At 45.6% G+C, this 22612-nt stretch overlaps 1 protein-coding gene across 1 annotated transcript; it reads left to right on the forward strand.

Annotated features, from left to right (window-relative positions):
• Positions 1-21253: 21253 nt before the first annotated feature.
• On the forward strand, positions 21254-22237 carry LOC138267158 (olfactory receptor 6N1-like). The gene has a single exon (XM_069216009.1). It carries the CDS (start codon positions 21263-21265, stop codon positions 22235-22237), a length of 975 nt encoding a protein of 324 aa, XP_069072110.1. The 5' UTR covers positions 21254-21262.
• Positions 22238-22612: the final 375 nt, after the last annotated feature.

The following is a 22612-nucleotide window of genomic DNA, read 5'->3' on the forward strand; positions in this document are numbered from 1 at the left end:
CAGGTGTTAGTAGCCTATCCTCTCTCCTAGGTAGCCAAACCCTCTTTTCTGGCTATTTAGGGTCTCTGTCTCTGGGGAAACTTTAGATAACGAATGCAAGAGCTCATCCGAGTTCCTCTGCATCTCTCTCTTCACCTTCTGCCAAGGAATCGACTGCTGACCGCGCTGGAAGCCTGCAAACCTGCAACATAGTAGCAAAGACGACTACTGCAACTCTGTAACGCTGATCCTGCCGCCTTCTCGACTGTTTTCCTGCTTGTGCATGCTGTGGGGGTAGTCTGCCTCCTCTCTGCACCAGAAGCTCCGAAGAAATCTCCCGTGGGTCGACGGAATCTTCCCCCTGCAACCGCAGGCACCAAAAAGCTGCATTACCGGTCCCTTGGGTCTCCTCTCAGCACGACGAGCGAGGTCCCTCGAATCCAGCGACTCTGTCCAAGTGACCCCCACAGTCCAGTGACTCTTCAGTCCAAGTTTGGTGGAGGTAAGTCCTTGCCTCACCTCACTGGGCTGCATTGCTGGGAACGGCGACTTTTGCAGCTACTCCGGCCCCTGTGCACTTCCGGCGGAAATCCTTTGTGCACAGCCAAGCCTGGGTCCACGGCACTCTAACCTGCATTGCACGACTTTCTAAGTTGGTCTCCGGCGACGTGGGACTCCTTTGTGCAACTTCGGGTGAGCACCGTTTCACACATCCTCGTAGTGCCTGTTTCTGGCACTTCTCCGGGAGCTACCTGCTTTAGAGAGGGCTCCTTGCCTTGCTCGACGTCGTCTCTCTCTGCTGGTCCAATTTGCGACCTCCTGGTCCCTCCTGGGCCTCAGCAGCGTCCAGAAACGCTAACTGCACGATTTGCAGCTAGCAAGGCTTGTTGGCATTCTTTTGGCAGGGAAACACTTCTGCACGACTCTCCACGGCGAGCGGGATCCGTCCACCAAAGGAGAAGTCTCTAGCCCTTTTCGTTCCTGCAGAAACCTCAGCTTCTTTTGTCCAGTAGAAGCTTCATTGCACCCGCAGCTGGCATTTCCTGGGCATTTGCCCATCTCCGACTTGCTTGTGACTTTTGGACTTGGTCCCCTTGTTCCACAGGTACCCTAGATTGGAAATCCACAGTTGTTGCATTGTTGGTTTGTGTCTTTCCTGCATTATTCCTCTAACACGACTTCTTTGTCCTTAGGGGAACTTTAGTGCACTTTACACTCACTTTTCAGGGTCTTGGGGACGGTTATTTTTCTAACTCTCACTATTTTCTAATAGTCCCAGCGACCCTCTACAAGGTCACATAGGTTTGGGGTCCATTCGTGGTTCGCATTCCACTTTTGGAGTATATGGTTTGTGTTGCCCCTATCCCTATGTTTCCCCATTGCATCCTATTGTAACTATACATTGTTTGCACTGTTTTCTAAGACTATACTGCATATTTTTGCTATTGTGTATATATATCTTGTGTATATTTCCTATCCTCTCACTGAGGGTACACTCTAAGATACTTTGGCATATTGTCATAAAAATAACGTACCTTTATTTTTAGTATAACTGTGTATTGTGTTTTCTTATGATATTGTGCATATGACACTAAGTGGTACTGTAGTAGCTTCACACTTCTCCTAGTTCAGCCTAAGCTGCTCTGCTAAGCTACCATTTTCTATCAGCCTATGCTGCTAGACACCCTATACACTAATAAGGGATAACTGGGCCTGGTGCAAGGTGCAAGTACCCCTTGGTACTCACTACAAGCCAGTCCAGCCTCCTACATTGGTTGTGCAGCGGTGGGATAAGTGCTTTGAGACTACTTACCACTCTTGTCATTGTACTTTTCATAAGAGAAAAATATACAAAACAAGGTCAGTGTATATACACATAGCCAAAAAGTTTTGCATTTCCTCTTTTCACTCTTTTCTAAGTGCTGAAAAGTACTTCTAAACTTTCAAAAAGTTCTTAAAAGTTTAAAAAGTTTTTTTCTGTCTTTCTAAAAAGTTCTGAAAACTTTTTTCTCTTTTTCTATCACTTTAACTCTCTCTAAAAATGTCTGGCACAGGCCAAAATGTTGATCTGTCCAAACTTGCATATGATCACCTTAGCTGGAAAGGAGCAAGGAGTCTCTGCATAGAGAGAGGTTTGAGTGTAGGGAAGAATCCTTCCTTAGAACTGTTAATTAACATGCTTAGAGTGCAGGATAAGGCCATAATTGCCCCATCTGTTGAAAAAGTAGCTAATGGTTCTCAATCTGATCCAGGGACTCCCCCAGGAAAAGATTCAGGAAAGAAACTTCCTAGCCTGCCCATTACTAGACAGTCTAGCATAGTTGGTAATGATGATGAGCCACACCATATAAATAGTGTTGTCTCACATCATAGCAAAATCATTTATGCTCACCATACTGGTAGTGATGTTTCTGTTAGCCAAGCTGTTAGGGTGGCTTCTGTAAGGGACAGGTCTCCTTCTGTCCATTCTCACCATACTTCTGTTTCAAGGCATGTCCCTCCCACCCACCCTGATGACAGATTGTTAGAAAGGGAGCTCAATAGATTGAGAGTGGAACAAACCAGACTGAAGCTCAAGAAGCAACAGCTGGATTTGAATAGACAGACTTTAGAAGTAGAGAAGGAGAGACAGAAACTGGGTTTAGAAACCCATGGTGGCATCAGCAGTATTCCCCATAGTCATCCTGTAAAAGAGCATGATTCCAGGAATCTGCACAAGATAGTTCCCCCTTACAAGGAGGGGGATGACATTAACAAGTGGTTTGCTGCACTTGAGAGGGCCTGTGTTGTACAGGATGTCCCTCAAAGGCAGTGGGCTGCTATCCTATGGCTATCATTTAGTGGAAAAGGTAGGGATAGGCTCCTTACTGTGAAAGAAAATGATGCTAATAATTTCCAAGTTCTTAAGAATGCACTCCTGGATGGTTATGGCTTAACCACTGAACAATACAGGATAAAGTTCAGAGAGACCAAAAAGGAGTCTTCACAAGACTGGGTTGATTTCATTGACCATTCAGTGAAGGCCTTGGAGGGGTGGTTACATGGCAGTAAAGTTACTGATTATGACAGCCTGTATAACTTGATCCTGAGAGAGCATATTCTTAATAATTGTGTGTCTGATTTGTTGCACCAGTACTTAGTGGACTCTTATCTGACCTCTCCCCAAGAATTGGGAAAGAAGGCAGACAAATGGGTCAGAACAAGGGTGAACAGAAAAGTTCATACAGGGGGTGACAAAGATGGCAACAAAAAGAAGGATGGTAAGTCTTCTGACAAGGGTGGGGACAAATCTAAAAATGAGTCTTCATCAGGCCCACAAAAACACTCTGGTGGGGGGTGGTGGGCCCAAATCCTCTTTTAATCAGAACAAGGAAAAGAAACCATGGTGCTATTTATGTAAAATAAAAGGCCATTGGACAACAGATCCCAGTTGTCCAAAGAAAGGCACCAAGCCTCCTACCACTACAACCCCTACTGCTACACCTAGTGTCCCTACTAATAGCAGTGGTGGTGGGAGCAAACCTACTAATAGCCAATCCAAGGGAGTAGCTGGGCTCACTATTGGTAACTTAGTTGGGGTTGGCCTTGTTAGGGAGGCCACAGAGGCTGTGTTAGTCTCTGAGGGGGCTATTGATTTAGCCACCTTAGTTGCTTGTCCCCTTAATATGGATAAGTACAAGCAGCTACCCCTAATAAATGGTGTTGAGGTTCAGGCCTACAGGGACACTGGTACCAGTGTGACTATGGTCATAGAGAAACTGGTCCACCCTGAACAACACCTACTTGGTCACCAGTACCAAGTAACCAATGCTCACAACAACACACTTAGCCACCCCATGGCTGTTGTAAATCTCAACTGGGGGGGGGGGGGTTACTGGTCCAAAGAAAGTTGTGGTAGCTTCAGATTTACCTGTAGACTGTCTATTAGGGAATGATTTGGAGACATCAGCTTGGTCAGATGTGGAGTTGGAGGCCCATGCAGCAATGCTGGGGATCCCAGGGCATATTTTTGCTTTGACAAGGGCTCAGGCCAAAAAGCAAAAAGGACAGGGAAGCTTGGATCCTGGAACAATGGACCAAGTGCTCCCTAAAGCTAGGGCTAGTAGAAGCAAACCACTTCCTACTATCCCTCCCTCTACAGTGGATTCAACTTCAGAGGAAGAAGAATTCCCTCCCTGTGCAGAACCTACACCAGAGGAGCTGGAAGCAGACACTGCTGAGCTTTTGGGTGAAGGGGGGCCTGCCAGAGAGGAGCTGAGTGTGGCACAGCAAACCTGTCCCACATTAGAGGGTCTCAGACAGCAAGCTGTCAAACAGGCTAATGGGGATGTCAGTGACTCTCACAGAGTTTACTGGGAGGACAACCTCTTGTACACTGAGCATAGGGATCCTAAACCTGGAGCTGCCAGGAGATTAGTGATTCCTCAGGAGTACAGAAAGTTCCTCCTAACCCTGGCACATGACATTCCCCTAGCTGGGCACCTGGGTCAAATGATAACTTGGGACAGACTGGTTCCATTGTTTCATTGGCCTAGGATGTCTGAGGACACAAAGGAATTTTGTAAGTCCTGTGAAACCTGTCAAGCCAGTGGCAAGACAGGTGGCACACCAAAGGCACCCCTTATTCCACTGCCTGTGGTTGGGGTTCCCTTTGAAAGGGTAGGGGTTGACATAGTTGGCCCCCTTGACCCTCCTACTGCTTCAGGCAATAGATTCATCTTAGTGGTAGTGGACCATGCCACAAGATATCCTGAAGCTATTCCTTTAAGGACCACTACAGCTCCTGCAGTGGCAAAGGCCCTCCTGGGAATATTTTCCAGGGTGGGCTTCCCAAAGGAAGTAGTATCAGACAGAGGAAGCAATTTCATGTCTGCATACTTAAAGGCCATGTGGAAGGAGTGTGGGGTAACGTACAAGTTCACAACACCCTATCATCCACAAACAAATGGACTGGTGGAGAAATTTAATAAAACTCTCAAAGGCATGATTATGGGTCTTCCTGAAAAACTCCGCAGGAGATGGGATATCCTTCTACCATGCCTCCTTTTTGCCTACAGGGAGGTACCCCAGAAAGGAGTGGGCTTCAGCCCCTTTGAACTTCTTTTTGGACACCCTGTTAGGGGTCCACTCACACTTGTAAAGGAGGGTTGGGAACAACCTTTAAAAGCTCCTAAGAAGGATATTGTGGATTATGTACTTGGCCTCAGATCAAGGATGGCTGAGTACATGAAAAAGGCCAGTAAAAACCTTCAGGCCAGCCAAGAGCTCCAGAAGCAATGGCATGATCAGAAGGCTGTTTTGGTTCAGTACCAACCAGGGCAGAAAGTGTGGGTCTTGGAGCCTGTGGCCCCAAGAGCACTCCAAGATAAATGGAGTGGACCCCACACAATTGTTGAAAAGAAGGGAGAAGTCACCTATTTAGTTGACTTAGGCACTGCCAGGAGTCCCCTTAGGGTGCTCCATGTCAACCGCCTGAAACCCTACTATGACAGGGCTGATCTCACCCTGCTCATGGCAACTGATGAGGGACAGGAAGAAGACAGTGATACTCTACCTGATCTCTTCTCTTCCACAGAACAAGATGCTCTGGTGGAAGGTGTAGTTTTGGCTGATTGTCTTACTGCTGAGCAGAAAGACGATTGCATAAATCTCCTAGATCAATTCTCTGAACTCTTCTCTACTGTGCCAGGTACCACTTCTTGGTGTGAGCACACTATAGATACTGGAGACAGCTTGCCTGTCAAAAGTAAGATCTATAGGCAGCCTGACCATGTCAGGGACTGCATAAAGCAAGAGGTCCAGAAAATGTTAGAACTAGGAGTGGTTGAGCACTCTGACAGTCCATGGGCTTCTCCTGTGGTACTGGTACCAAAACCCCATTCCAAAGATGGAAAGAAGGAAATGCGGTTTTGTGTAGACTATAGAGGTCTCAACTTGGTAACCAAAACTGATGCTCACCCTATACCCAGGGCAGATGAGCTCATAGATACACTGGCATCTGCCAAGTATCTAAGCACTTTTGATTTGACTGCAGGGTATTGGCAGATCAAATTGTCAGAAGATGCTAAACCTAAGACTGCATTTTCTACCATTGGAGGACATTACTAGTTTACTGTAATGCCTTTTGGTTTGAAAAATGCACCTGCCACTTTTCAGAGGTTGGTGAACACAGTCCTGCAAGGGCTGGAAGCTTTCAGGGCAGCATATTTGGACGATATAGCTGTCTTTAACTCCAGCTGGGATGATCACCTGGTCCACCTATGGAAAGTTTTGGAGGCCCTGCAAAAGGCAGGCCTCACTATCAAGGCTTCAAAGTGCCAGATAGGGCAGGGTAAGGTGGTTTATCTGGGACACCTTGTTGGTGGGGAACAGATTGCACCACTTCAGGGGAAAATCCAAACAATTATTGATTGGGTTCCCCCTACCACTCAGACTCAGGTGAGAGCCTTCCTAGGCCTCACTGGGTATTACAGGAGGTTCATTAAGAACTATGGCTCCATTGCAGCCCCTCTTAATGACCTCACATCCAAGAAAATGCCTAAAAAGGTATTATGGACAGCAAACTGTCAGAAAGCTTTTGAGGAGCTGAAGCAGGCCATGTGCTCTGCACCTGTCCTGAAAAGCCCTTGTTACTCTAAAAAATTCTATGTCCAAACTGATGCATCTGAATTAGGAGTAGGGGCAGTCCTATCACAACTTAATTCTGAGGGCCAGGATCAACCTGTTGCTTTTATTAGTAGGAGGTTGACCCCTAGAGAAAAGCGTTGGTCTGCCATTGAGAGGGAGGCCTTTGCTGTGGTCTGGGCTCTGAAGAAGTTGAGGCCATACCTGTTTGGCACTCACTTCATTGTTCAGACAGACCACAAACCTCTACTTTGGCTAAAACAAATGAAAGGTGAAAATCCTAAATTGTTGAGGTGGTCCATATCCCTACAGGGAATGGACTATACAGTGGAACATAGACCTGGGAGTAGCCACTCCAATGCAGATGGACTCTCCAGATATTTCCACTTAGACAATGAAGACTCATCAGGTCATGGCTAGTCTTATTGTCCTTCGTTTGGGGGGGGGTTGTGTAGGAAAGTACCATCTTGCCTGGCATGTTACCCCCGTTTTTTCACTGTATATATGTTGTTTTAGTTGTATGTGTCACTGGGACCCTGGTAACCCAGGGCCCCAGTGCTCATAAGTGTGCCTGAATGTGTTACCTGTGTAGTGACTAACTGTCTCACTGAGGCTCTGCTAATCAGAACCTCAGTGGTTATGCTCTCTCATTTCTTTCCAAATTGTCACTAACAGGCTAGTGACCATTTTTACCAATTTACATTGGCTTACTGGAACACCCTTATAATTCCCTAGTATATGGTACTAAGGTACCCAGGGTATTGGGGTTCCAGGAGATCCCTATGGGCTGCAGCATTTCTTTTGCCACCCATAGGGAGCTCTGACAATTCTTACACAGGCCTGCCACTGCAGCCTGAGTGAAATAACGTCCAAGTTATTTCACAGCCATTTTACACTGCACTTAAGTAACTTATAAGTCACCTATATGTCTAACCTTTACCTGGTAAAGGTTAGGTGCAAAGTTACTTAGTGTGAGGGCACCCTGGCACTAGCCAAGGTGCCCCCACATTGTTCAGAGCCAATTCCCTGAACTTTGTGAGTGCGGGGACACCATTACACGCGTGCACTACATATAGGTCACTACCTATATGTAGCTTCACAATGGTAACTCCGAATATGGCCATGTAACATGTCTATGATCATGGAATTGCCCCCTCTATGCCATCCTGGCATAGTTGGCACAATCCCATGATCCCAGTGGTCTGTAGCACAGACCCTGGTACTGCCAAACTGCCCTTCCTGGGGTTTCACTGCAGCTGCTGCCAACCCCTCAGACAGGCATCTGCCCTCCTGGGGTCCAGCCAGGCCTGGCCCAGGATGGCAGAACAAAAGACTTCCTCTGAGAGAGGGTGTTACACCCTCTCCCTTTGGAAAATGGTGTGAAGGCAGGGGAGGAGTAGCCTCCCCCAGCCTCTGGAAATGCTTTGTTGGGCACAGAGGTGCCCAATTCTGCATAAGCCAGTCTACACCGGTTCAGGGGACCCCTTAGCCCTGCTCTGGCGCGAATATGGACAAAGGAAAGGGGAGTGACCACTCCCCTGATCTGCACCTCCCCTGGGAGGTGTCCAGAGCTCCTCCAGTGTGCTCCAGACCTCTGCCATCTTGGAAACAGAGGTGCTGCTGGCACACTGGACTGCTCTGAGTGGCCAGTGCCACCAGATGACGTCAGAGACTCCTTCTGATAGGCTCCTTCAGGTGTTAGTAGCCTATCCTCTCTCCTAGGTAGCCAAACCCTCTTTTCTGGCTATTTAGGGTCTCTGTCTCTGGGGAAACTTTAGATAACGAATGCAAGAGCTCATCCGAGTTCCTCTGCATCTCTCTCTTCACCTTCTGCCAAGGAATCGACTGCTGACCGCGCTGGAAGCCTGCAAACCTGCAACATAGTAGCAAAGACGACTACTGCAACTCTGTAACGCTGATCCTGCCGCCTTCTCGACTGTTTTCCTGCTTGTGCATGCTGTGGGGGTAGTCTGCCTCCTCTCTGCACCAGAAGCTCAGAAGAAATCTCCTGTGGGTCGACGGAATCTTCCCCCTGCAACCGGAGGCACCAAAAAGCTGCATTACCGGTCCCTTGGGTCTCCTCTCAGCACGACGAGCGAGGTCCCTCGAATCCAGCGACTCTGTCCAAGTGACCCCCACAGTCCAGTGACTCTTCAGTCCAAGTTTGGTGGAGGTAAGTCCTTGCCTCACCTCGCTGGGCTGCATTGCTGGGAACCGCGACTTTTGCTGCTACTCCGGCCCCTGTGCACTTCCGGTGGAAATCCTTTGTGCACAGCCAAGCCTGGGTCCACGGCACTCTAACCTGCATTGCACGACTTTCTAAGTTGGTCTCCGGCGACGTGGGACTCCTTTGTGCAACTTTGGGTGAGCACCATTTCACGCATCCTCGTAGTGCCTGTTTCTGGCACTTCTCTGGGTGCTACCTGCTTCAGAGAGGGCTCCTTGTCTTGCTCGACGTCCCCTCTCTCTGCTGGTCCAATTTGCGACCTCCTGGTCCCTCCTGGGCCTCAGCAGCGTCCAAAAACGCTAACCGCATGATTTGCATCTAGCAAGGCTTGTTGGCGTTCTTTCGGCGGGAAAACACTTCTGCACGACTCTCCAAGGCGAGAGGGATCCGTCCACCAAAGGGGAAGTCTCTAGCCCTTTTTGTTCCTGCAGAAACCTCAGCTTCTTCTGTCCAGTAGAAGCTTCTTTGCACCCGCAGCTGGCATTTCCTGGGCATTTGCCCATCTCCGACTTGCTTGTGACTTTTGGACTTGGTCCCCTTGTTCCACAGGTACCCTAGATTGGAAATCCACAGTTGTTGCATTGTTGGTTTGTGTCTTTCCTGCATTATTCCTCTAACACGACTTCTTTGTCCTTAGGGGAACTTTAGTGCACTTTGCACTCACTTTTCAGGATCTTGGGGAGGGTTATTTTTCTAACTCTCACTATTTTCTAATAGTCCCAGCGACCCTCTACAAGGTCACATAGGTTTGGGGTCCATTCGTGGTTCGCATTCCACTTTTGGAGTATATGGTTTGTGTTGCCCCTATCCCTATGTTTCCCCATTGCATCCTATTGTAACTATACATTGTTTGCACTGTTTTCTCAGACTACAGGGAGTGCAGAATTATTAGGCAAATGAGTATTTTGACCACATCATCCTCTTTATGCATGTTGTCTTACTCCAAGCTGTATAGGCTCGAAAGCCTACTACCAATTAAGCATATTAGGTGATGTGCATCTCTGTAACGAGAAGGGGTGTGGTCTAATGACATCAACACCCTATATCAGGTGTGCATAATTATTAGGCAACTTCCTTTCCTTTGGCAAAATGGGTCAAAAGAAGGACTTGACAGGCTCAGAAAAGTCAAAAATAGTGAGATATCTTGCAGAGGGATGCAGCACTCTTAAAATTGCAAAGCTTCTGAAGCGTGATCATCGAACAATCAAGCGTTTCATTCAAAATAGTCAACAGGGTCGCAAGAAGCGTGTGGAAAAACCAAGGCGCAAAATAACTGCCCATGAACTGAGAAAAGTCAAGCGTGCAGCTGCCACGATGCCACTTGCCACCAGTTTGGCCATATTTCAGAGCTGCAACATCACTGGAGTGCCCAAAAGCACAAGGTGTGCAATACTCAGAGACATGGCCAAGGTAAGAAAGGCTGAAAGACGACCACCACTGAACAAGACACACAAGCTGAAACGTCAAGACTGGGCCAAGAAATATCTCAAGACTGATTTTTCTAAGGTTTTATGGACTGATGAAATGAGAGTGAGTCTTGATGGGCCAGATGGATGGGCCCGTGGCTGGATTGGTAAAGGGCAGAGAGCTCCAGTCCGACTCAGACGCCAGCAAGGTGGAGGTGGAGTACTGGTTTGGGCTGGTATCATCAAAGATGAGCTTGTGGGGCCTTTTCGGGTTGAGGATGGAGTCAAGCTCAACTCCCAGTCCTACTGCCAGTTCCTGGAAGACACCTTCTTCAAGCAGTGGTACAGGAAGAAGTCTGCATCCTTCAAGTAAAAACATGATTTTCATGCAGGACAATGCTCCATCACACGCGTCCAAGTACTCCACAGCGTGGCTGGCAAGAAAGGGTATAAAAGAAGGAAATCTAATGACATGGCCTCCTTGTTCACCTGATCTGAACCCCATTGAGAACCTGTGGTCCATCATCAAATGTGAGATTTACAAGGAGGGAAAACAGTACACCTCTCTGAACAGTGTCTGGGAGGCTGTGGTTGCTGCTGCACGCAATGTTGATGGTGAACAGATCAAAACACTGACAGAATCCATGGATGGCAGGCTTTTGAGTGTCCTTGCAAAGAAAGGTGGCTATATTGGTCACTGATTTGTTTTTGTTTTGTTTTTGAATGTCAGAAATGTATATTTGTGAATGTTGAGATGTTATATTGGTTTCACTGGTAATGATAAATAATTGAAATGGGTATATTTTTTTTTTTGTTAAGTTGCCTAATAATTATGCACAGTGATAGTCACCTGCACACACAGATATCCCCCTAACATAGCTAAAACTAAAAACAAACTAAAAACTACTTCCAAAAATATTCAGTTTTGATATTAATGAGTTTTTTGGGTTCATTGAGAACATGGTTGTTGTTCAATAATAAAATTAATCCTCAAAAATACAACTTGCCTAATAATTCTGCACTCCCTGTATACTGCATATTTTTGCTATTGTGTATATATATCTTGTGTATATTTCCTATCCTCTCACTGAGGGTACACTCTAAGATACTTTGGCATATTGTCATAAAAATAAAGTACCTTTATTTTTAGTATAACTGTGTATTGTGTTTTCTTATGATATTGTGCATATGACACTAAGTGGTACTGTAGTAGCTTCACACGTCTCCTAGTTATGCCTAAGCTGCTCTGCTAAGCTACCATTTTCTATCAGCCTATGCTGCTAGACACCCTATACACTAATAAGGGATAACTGGGCCTGGTGCAAGGTGCAAGTACCCCTTGGTACTCACTACAAGCCAGTCCAGCCTCCTACAGTGGTACATACCGCTGCGCTCAAAAGACACACACTCAAACAAAACTACACAACATTGGACAGTTCAAACTACACACTGTGGGAGGCTGGCCTGGGTTGTAGTGGGAACCTTGGATACTTACACCTTATACCAGGTCCAGTTATCCCTTATTAGTGAAGTAGTAGTGTTCTAGCAGCTAACGCTGATAGAGGTAGCTATAGCAGAGCAGCTTAGGCTGAACTAGGAGATATGCAAAGCTCATGCAATACCACTTATAGTTACACAGTACGTATACACAAGTAAAGACAATACTCAGTCTTACCAAAAATAAAGGTATTTATTTGGGTGACACAGTACCAAAAATACCTTAGCAACAATACTCCTTCTGGAGGTAAGTATTATACACAATATATACACTAGACACCAAAATTAGACAAGGAAATAGTCATAGAACAGTGTAAACAATAGGAAATTCTATAGAATGTAATGGGAGAAAATAGGTCTAGGGGCAGCGCAAACCGTATACTAAAAAAGAGGAATGTGAATCACGAATTCCCCCCTAGACAAGTGTAATGTGTGCAGAATCACTGGGAGAGTAATAATACAGTAAAGGTAAGTAAATTACCCCACCCCAGAGCCCAGAAAAGCAGGAGTAAAGTACTGCAAGGTTCCTTAGGACACACTACACCTCGTTATTGGGATTTTGCGGCAGCCAACCAAGTCTGCAAAGAGCAACTGCTGGATTCCTGGACCTGACGACCTGCAAAGGAAGGGGACCATGTCCAGAAGTCAAAAGAAGTTCCAGGAAGGACAGGAGCTCCTGCCAACCCTGAGGGGGTGCAAAAAAAGAGTCCAATCTTAGTCGAAGACTGCAGAAATGCACCCTAGGAAGATGCCAGCGGGTTCCTGCATGATGCAAAGGATGTCCCACAACGTGAAGATCGTTGCAGACATGATTTTGTGTTGGAATTTGCCAACAAGCCTTGGCTACGACAAAAGTGGGTTTTGCATCTAAATTGCACTGAATGGACCCAGGAGGGGCCTGGGGGCCTCAACTGTGTGTGAGGAGGAAGAGGGGGCTGTCAGCACCTTAGAGAGCCCTCAGGATGCCGGAGAGCACCCCCCAGAGGTCCCAGGACACGGGGACAAAGGAGGTGTAAAATGCAGTTGATGCAGCACAATAAAGGAAGGTCCCAGACCGCCGGAGAACAACTCAGCGAGTTGAGCGTCACAGGTTGGAGTGCTGGGGACCTGGGCCAGGCTATGCATGAAGGAATTTTGCAGATAGTGGAAGGAGGTGAAGAAGACGCAGTACACAGGGGTACCGTCATTCTCAGGGAAGGCAAGGTCTTATCTCCTCCAAATTGCGTCAGCAGGACCTCAGGGCAGTCTATGTCAAAGGGGTCCAACCTCTGTGTCCTAGGGAGCGCGCTTGTCGCTGTGAGAGAAGTCCGAGGGTACTGGTAGTCATCTCAGAAGGTGCCTCCTGGAGCAGGGTAGTGACTCCATCACCCCAAGGGAGATTTCTTCGGTCCTTCTGGGGCAGGAAGAAGACAGGTAGTACTCAGTGCGTGCACACCGTGGAAACTGTTGCAGTTGCTGACTTGGAGCTGAGGTTGCTGAAGAAAAGTTACTCTGGTGGATACTTTGTTGCGGTTACAGCTGCAGTTGATCCGAGGTCAGAGGAAGCTGAAGTTGTTGCAGAGGATTCCTGAAGGAAACTTGCAAGCAGAATCTGAAGAGAACCCACATGAGAGACCCTAAATAGCCCTGAGAGGGGTATTGGCTACCTCATCAGCTAAGAACCTATCAGGAGGGGTCTCTGACATCACCTGCTGGCACTGGTCACTCAGAGCCCTCTAGAGTGCCCCTACACCTTGCAAAGCAAGATGGCTGAAGTCTGGGAGCTCTGGGTACCACCCCTGTGGTGGTGATGAACGGGGGAGTGGTCACTCCCCTTTCCTCTGGTCAGTTTCGCGCCACAGCAGGGGAGAAGGGGTCCCTGAACCGGTGTAGACTGGCTTGTGCCCTTCAAAGCATTTACAGAGGCTGTTACCCCTTCCCAGCCTGTAACACATATTTCCAAAGGGAGAGGGTGTAACACCCTGCTCTCAAAGGAAATGCGTTGTTCTGCCTTCCTGGGACTGGGCTGGCCAGACTCCAGGAGGGAAGAACCCTGTCTGTGAGGTGGCAGCAGCTGTAGCTGCAGTGCAAGCCTCAGAGAGCTGGTTTTGCAGTACTGGGGGTCCATGGTGGAGCCCCCAGGATGCATGGAATTGGCTCCCCAATAATAGATTTGGAATAAGTGGTACAATTCCATGTTCTTAGACATGTTACATGGCCATATTCGGAGTTACCATCGTGAAGCCACATATAGGTATTGACCTATAAGTAGTGCACATGTGTAATGGCATTCCCGCACTCACAAAGTCCGGGTAATTGACCCTGAACTATGTGGGGTCACCTTTGCTAGTGCAAGGGTGCCCTCACACTTAGTAACTTTGCACCTAACCTTCAGCAAGGGAAGGTTAGACATATAGGTGACTTATACGTTACTTATGTGCAGTGAAAATGGCTGTGAAATAACGTGGACGTTATTTCACGCAGGCTGCACTGGCAGACCTGTGTAAGAATTGTCAGAGCTCCCTATGGGTGGCAAAATAAATGCTGCAGCCCATAGGGATCTCCTGGAACCCCAATACCCTGGGTACCTCAGTACCATATACTAGGGAATTATATGGGTGTACCAGTATGCCAATGTGAATTGGTAAATTTAGTCACTAGCCTGTTGGTGACAAATTTGGAAAGCAGAGAGAGCATAACCACTGAGGTTCTGGTTAGCAGAGCCTCAGTGAGACAGTTAGGCATCACACAGGGAGCACATATAGGGTACATACCTACGAGCACTGGGGCCCTGCCTGGCATGGTCCCAGTGACACATAGACAAAAACAACATATATACAGTGAAGTATGGGGGTAACATGCCAGGCAAGATGGTACTTTCCTACACCGTTCGCCTGTAACCCAGAAGCTGAAAAGCCCCTTTGATGAAGTGTGAACTTGCTCACATCGCCAGGTCAAAGACCTTTGATGTGGGGAGGTGTTCTCTTTCTCTGGGAGCTGACAGTCTGGGCTATGGCCAGGAACTAATTTACCTCGAAGGAGCTTACCCTGTAACAGGAAGATGTAGCCTGTACTCTCCCTTTGTATCCCTAGCCAGTCAGGCACTATGCCTGGTAGGAGAGGAACTACCCCCAGAATTGGTTTTGAGTGAGCACAGAGGAAGGGTTGCTCATTACCATGGCCACACCTGAAGAAGCTTTGCACAGAGGAAGAAAGGTTCTTTCATGATGATTTTGGGCAGAGATGAACCAGTGTGTAGGATCACCAGTGGGAATATTTACCCTATTGGAATGGAGTAGCGTTGGGCCTCCCCAAACCACAGGCTTGCACTGGGCATAAATGTTGCATCCCCAGTATGCTGTTCAGATCACTTTTGGGCTTGTGGAAGAACAGAAGTGGACTGGAGCGTTTGTGACCTAAAGAATGGACATGCTCTCCATCCTGTGCCCAGGTCAAAAATGTGGACTTCAAGTGTGATAAGACTGGCCTTTTTGAGCTACAAGGTCAAAACAGGCTTCAAGAGCTCTTTTCCTGCATTTCCAGCTGACCATTTCCAACTGGACCTGCCCTGGACTCTGCTCATTGCCTCTGCTGGTGTGTGTCTGAACCCCTAATGATTTTCCCAAGGTCCTGGGCTCTGGCTTTTTTCAAAGTGTGCTCATCCTAACAGATCCTGAAATCTAGGACTTGAAAACTTGATGTTAATTTTTGTGCTTCGAGAACCTGCTGGTGGACTCAGACCACTCTGCCAAGCTTATCTGATGAAGCCGGTTGTCGCTGGTCCAAAGATTTGGGTTGCTCCTGCCTTGTTCTTCTCCTGTTGAAGCAAATCCCGTTCATCAGGACCTCATGGAAACGGTATAGTGCCTTGTGGAGCCTTCTTTAACTACAGCCTCCGCCCCCAGAAGAGTCTCAGCTCTAATAAAAAATGACTACGTTTCGAGGAGGAAACCTTTGTGAAGGTGCAAAAATTATCTGGCCGGCGAGGGATCTCCTCTGGACCTGAAATTCAAATTTCACTCGCTCTAAGCTTTCCTGCTAAAAGGCAACAGATTCACCAATATCTTGTCCAGCACCTATCCAACAATGCAGAGCTCTCTTCACCACAGCCTGCTGCCTTGCCCCACTGAGGATATTTGACTTCCATTCCAGAGACTAAGACCGAAGGTACAACTTTTCACCTGGATGTATCTGGTTTCTGCTTCTGGCCCATGCTTCATTGCAGTCAGCCTTAAAACTTATTCTTATCCTGGTCAAGTGCAACCAGATGACAATGGTTGGCACTTAATATTTGTTGTCGCTATTTTAAACCTTAAATTTGTAAAATTCATAGCTCTGGTTCTCTTTATCAGATTTCTGTTGTTTAGGTGTAATTTATTTTTAAAGTTTATCTATTTTTCCAAATTGGTTTGCGATTATCTTATGTTGTGTTTTTACTTTATTACTGTTTGAGTACTGCATAAATACTGTACATATTGCCGTTAAGTTAAACGTCTAAACTCTAAATGAGGCCCTAAGACTTTAGGTTCTCCTAGAAAACAAAATGTGCATGTTTATGAAACAAGATGGCAACCAAACATTTTCAAATGCAGGTCTACATTAGCAATGGCCAATCTAAACTTGGACAATACACAATTATTACATGAGTGTTAATATAAATGGAAAACGTTCAATGTGCAAAAACATCCCTTTCATGTCTTTTTTGCTCACTGCTGTCCCTAAACATACCACGTCTATATTAGCAATCCCCCCGTAACAATATTGAGAACACAGCTAACAAAGAACAGGATTTGTGTACAGGCTATGGAACAAATAAAATCTATCTGACTAACGTTCCAAAATTATTGCCAGGGTCAGTTGAGAACCAAGCCTCCTTGATTAATAAAGTCACACACTGGATACGCTCCCGACTGAGTTGCCTCTCTGTCATTCGTTCGGATATAACATCGGCCGAGAGAAACAGTATCCCCGGGCCAATTTTGACATAATTACTATCCATTTTGAAGATGAGACTATGGTGTCTCAACTAATGGATTTTGACTCTCGCACCCACTCGAGTAGAGCAATAACTATGGGGGGATAAGACTTATGCTAAACCCATACAATCATGGACCAGATAGGGGACCGGATGGACCATATGGCTCAACTAGTTCCTGTGGAGGTGTTATATGTAAGGCAGCTACCGATTTTGGGCCGCCGCCTGATTTTATATGACTGATTTCTGAACCAGTGACTTATGTGATGACCTGTTCTCAGGTCTCACATTCAAAGGGGAACCATAAAGTACCAACATTCGATATTTGCAACAATGACCTGTGCTCAGGGGACGTTGGTTGTTCAACTGTGGTGACAAACAAAGGCAAATGTACATTAGAACTCATGTCCTGGAACATCGCTGGGTTGGCAAAAAAATTAGAGGATAGCGAATGGGCCTTTTTTATTAAGGACAAAGATGTTTGTCTCTTCCAGGAAACTTGGGTAGAGGATGGTACCATTATAGATGGATTTCTTTCATTTAGTGTTCCTGCTATACCTCCAGAGAAGGGGTTGGGCCGGGCGAAAGGTGGGTTGTTACTACTTGTAAACAAGAACCTGCAGTGTGACTATAAGCTTCTGGAAATTGATTCTTTAGATATAAAAGCTATGTGTATTACGTTCAAAAAAACTCTATCAATTGTTATTGTTAATGTTTATATACGTTCAGTCTCATGCAGCTCCGAGTCTCACACCCTGACAATTTTGTCCGATTTTGTAGAAAGCCTTCACCCCTCGACTATTTTAATTGTAGCTAGAGATTTTAATTGTACCTTTGAACCTTCCACCCTTATCAGTGACCTAACTGACGAAGAGGATGAGCTGTGGGGGATCCCGCAACTATCTATTACTCTGCCCTGCAAAAAATCTCGGGTGGCCACACAATTAGCTTCACTATGTTTAAAACACGGCCTTAGGGCCTGTAATGGTAGGATGCCATCTGATATGAACATTGCACCAACGTTCAAAAGGGGCAACTCCACAAGCACTATAGATTATTTCTTAGTTGATGTTAGGTTGTGGCCCCACTTGGAAGACATGAAAGTAACAGTGAGAAGCTATAGCGACCACTTTCCCTTGCTTCTTACCCTTTCCGTAGAAATGTTCAGGAGAACACACAATAATTATGTTACAATAATCCCGCCACCATGCTGGAATAATAAATTCACTAAGATTACTTGGCCAAAAATGATGTCCAACCCATATCATATCAGAGCAATATACCAATTATTTTTAAACAACTTGGCTGAGAATGAGGAGCAGACTGTGGGGAACATTCCGATTCTTAAAATTCATGATAATATGGCCATCCAGCTACGTTTTTTTTTTATCAAGCCAGGCGGCCAAAGCCATGTGAAGGAAAAGGGGCACGTAAGAGATGATTTGATAAGAGGTATTCAAAGGCAAAGTCTGGGCTCAAAGCAGTAGTAATGTCTGGTTCCCAGGGGGAGATCAAACAAGCCAGGACTCTATATAAAGAAACCATGTCTAATGCTAAAAAGCGGTGGGAGGATTCCCTGTGGCAGGAATTATTAAATGCTTCCAGAGAGAAGGATAATAAGTGCTTTTGGGAACTCCTGTCTAAAAGAGAAAATGGAGGTATTAGTTGTCCCAGCAACCACATACAACCAGAAAGCTGGGTAGAACATTTTTCCACTCTTTATGCCCTACCAGAGGGCTCAACGGACACCAATGTAGTCAACTCCTCACCTATGCTACTGGATTTGATCCCCAGTACGTCAGTCCAAGTGGGGGCCCAGTGTATCCCCAAGGGTCATCTCATTTTTAAACTAGAAGAAACCCTTGAGGCTATAAACAGTCTGAAACTTGGCAAAGCACCCGGACCGGACAAACTTCCTGGAGATCTTTATAAATCTGAACCGAATATCTGGTCCTGGTATATCAATGCCATCTCCAATAGTATAGCTGCAGGGGGACAAATCCCGGGCACATGGAAGGGGGCCGAAATCATGCCCATCTATAAAAAAGGAAATGCTAACCTTCCAGCCAACTACAGGCCAATTAGCCTTATAGACAACTTGCAAAAGATTTTTGCCAAACAAATTCTGCAGAGGCTATCTAGCTGTGTTGAGGAGCGCCATATTCTTTCTCAACTACAGGCCGGGTTCGGTGCTAAAACTAGCATAGTAGACCAGGTCTTTCGATTGGCTTTATTGTACTGGAAATATGTCCTTATCGCCAAGCAATGTCTATATGTAGTATTTATAGACTTGCAAGATGCTTTTGATCTGGTTCCAAGAGCTAAACTGTGGGAAGTGTTGGGCAGACTGGGAGTTCCAGAGGATCTACTACTCCTGCTAAAACGATTACATGAAAACACTTATGCCCAAGTGAGGTGGGGCGAACAAGGGTGATTTGACAGAACAAATCCCAATCAGAAGGGGAGTCCGCCAAGGTTGTGTGCTAGCCCCCATATTATTCACTCTATTCATCAATGGAGTAGTAAAGGCTGTGTCCATATGCCAGAATGACGCTCCCTCCCTGAACACACAAAAAATCCCTATCCTGCTTTTCGCAGATGATTCGCTCCTCATTTCCAAGACACCGATGGGGTTACAAATCCTTGTTGATCGATTCTATTTATTTTGTCGCGACCACGGGTTGGAGGTTAATATTAACAAAACAAAACTAATGGTGTTACCCAAAGGGCCTAGTAAAAGATGTTCCATCCACATCGATGGTGTTTTCCTGAAGGAAGTTAGCTCTATAGACTATTTGGGAGTCAGGTTAACTAGCAAACTATCATGGGAAGAGCAGATTACAAAAAGCGCAGGGTTGTTACAACTTAGAGCTTCGTCCATACTGCTCTTTTACCAGGGCTCCTTTGCAAAAGCTGTTTCTCCAGCATTAAAGATTTATACAGCCATGGCACAAGGTGCAGCCCTGTATGGAGCGGAGGTATGGGGTTTCTCGAACTGTAACAAGATCTCAGTGGGAGAAAACAACTTTGCGAGGGCCTTGATAGTGTGTCCACGCTCCACACCCCTGCTCCCAATATTCTTGGATCTGGGGTTAAGTCGAGCAGCAGATTTAGCTTTTTTAAGACCTCTCCTGTACTGGATCAGGTTATGGACTACCCCTGAATTAGATATATATAAGATCTCATTACTTGATCTATTAAAATGTCAAAATGCCAATACTCTTCCCTGGATTTGCCATATGTCCCATTGGTTCCGCCTGTTAGGCTTGGGTGACTATTGGGAAAATCCCCACAAACTAGAGAGACGGCACAAAAATGTTTTAAAGTTAACTCATTGGTCTTATGTTAGGGACAACAACAGAACCTGTAAATCTCATGGTCGTTTAACTAATTCTTTTATTGATCTTAAATGGACCCCAAAGTTTGAAACCTATTTGGATATTATACCGGATCTGTACGGCAAACGTTTATATGCAAGGTTTCGTTTCGGCTCCTTGCCTCTGATGTCATTGACTCACAGGTAGGGGCCGACTGGCCTCCCTGATATATGCCCCGCTTGTGGCAGTACCTCCGAAACCATTGAACACTTTATGTTCTTCTGTCCAGCTTATGCGAACCCGCGATCAAAATGGATCCGCAGCACTAGTAGGGCTATGGGATTTAAGATCTGTTCCTTGGCTCTACGGGTGTTAAAAAGTCATAATTTAGCCGATGTAATTCTTCCAGTGAGCAAGTATTTAGTGACAGCCTGGCGCATACGTTGCCACTTCCAAAAAGTAACTTAAGGTTATTATCTCTTCTTAGAGCTTTATGTGTAATTTGAGTTTTTACTGTTTTAATGTTTTAATGGGTTCAAATTAATTTATTGATGTGTAGCTGCTGTATTTTACCAAAATGCTTATTTATTCTTGTGTCTTCACTACCTTTGTTTTATGCTGCTTTCATGGTCAATTGATCGAAAAAGCTGTGTTTGTAATACCACGTTTGTCCCTTTAAGGGACATAGGGCCTGATTTGGAGTTTGGAGGATGGGATAGCCAATCATTACAAATAATATAATGCAGTTTCTGAGAGGGATATCCATTACATTTGTGATGGAGTATTCCACCTGCCAAACTTTAGATCGGGTATCTAGTCTGCAAAGCCACTACATTGCAAAAGAATATTAATAGAGCTGGGGATGGACCCTGGCTATTCCTTACACCCCTGCCTCTGCATTCACAGACATTCTCAAGGATTTGCAGAGAGAATCACACCTCATAAATATTTATGAGGTTGGATTTATTAGAACCCTTGCAAAGAGCAAGCATCAATTTGCTGTGATTGATTAGTGCAGCTGGTGCATTTCAGAGACTGATCAGGCCACAGTGTATATGGTATTCTATCACAGTATTGTGTTCTATGCGCTTTATTTGTAAATGATTCCTTAAAGAGCAAATGTTTTAGCAAATGTTTTAGAGATCACCTAGAAAATGACCAACCATCTTAACACACTCTGAAAGCTTACTCTCACTTTATCAACTGTTGCAAATCTCACTCCTCTCATTTCCTTTTATCAGCAGTGTCCATTCGAGGTATGGATTGCAACAATCAGAGCACAGTAACTGAGTTCCTGATCCAGGGATTCCCGAACCTTCGTCGTTTCCACACTCTATGCTTCACTTTGCTTCTGCTTGTCTACCTCGTCACCATTTTAGGGAACATCGTAGTTTTCACTGTCATCTGGTTAGACTCTCGTTTACGCACCCCCATGTACTTCTTTATTAGTTCTCTCTCCTTTCTGGAAATTTCGTACACTGCTATCACTATCCCTAAAATGCTAGCAGACCAGCTGGCAGACAGGATGTCCATTTCTTTCAATGGCTGCATCATGCAGATATATTTCTTCCATTCACTAGGGGGCACAGAGTGCTACATCTTGACTGTGATGGCCTATGACCGCTACCTTGCCATCTGCAAGCCTCTGCAATATCCATCAATCATGACACCAAAATTATGTATTCAACTAATCGCGGTATGTTGGGCCTATGGTTTGTGTGGCCCAATGGCTGAAATTGTGTTGGCATCCCGGCTACCTTATACAGGATCCAATGAAATTCATCACATCTTCTGTGACTTCCCTCCCTTGCTGAGTCTGGCCTGCACAGACACCTCAATGAATATCTTGGTAGATTTCACTATAAATACCATTGAAATCATTCTGTCTTTCCTGTTTATACTTCTGTCTTACATTAAGATCATTACAACCATCTTGAAGATCCGCAGTGAGGCTGGCCGTCAGAAGGCCTTCTCAACATGTGCTTCACACTTGACTATGGTGGTCCTCTTCTTTGGCACTGCTCTGTTCATGTATGTGCGCTTGACTGATAGCTATTCCTTAGATTATGACCAGGCTCTGGCTGTGATTTTTGCAGTGATTACTCCATTTTTAAATCCATTCATTTATAGTTTGAGAAACAAAGAAATTCAGAATGCTTTGAGGCGTATAATTCAAAAGTTCATCTTCAACAAACCTCTGGAAGGGAGTAAACAAAGGGCGCCAGAGGACTGAATACTCAAAAGGGGCATGATTTTGAACACTATCTGCAGATATACGTTTTCCTTAAACATGCAATAGGATTTTTTCCATGCGTGAAACAGCTTTAATTAAAAATTGGTTTAGCACTTTGAAAAAGATTTACTTACACACAAATTGTCATTGAAGCAATGTGCTATACCAATGCTCTGTAGGTTTGTGAACACTCATAAGCGTGCACATTTCTGGATTTTCACAAACTCGTGTCCTAATCCTTCCAGGAGTAAGCGACAGATGTATGAGTGCATTTTCTGGTCACAAACCCTACAATTCGGTAAAACGCTGGGTTTTCATCAAGACAATGGGCCTGATTATGACCTTGGGGGATAGGATACTCCGTCACAAACATGA

The sequence above is a fragment of the Pleurodeles waltl genome, chromosome 12, assembly GCF_031143425.1.
Source record: "Pleurodeles waltl isolate 20211129_DDA chromosome 12, aPleWal1.hap1.20221129, whole genome shotgun sequence".
Taxonomy (NCBI): Eukaryota; Metazoa; Chordata; class Amphibia; order Caudata; family Salamandridae; genus Pleurodeles; species Pleurodeles waltl.

What these genes read in the sequence shown, in the direction of transcription:
- LOC138267158 (XM_069216009.1), top strand. Translation starts at nt 21,263, where the DNA reads ATGGATTGCAACAATCAGAGCACAGTAACTGAGTTCCTGATCCAGGGA.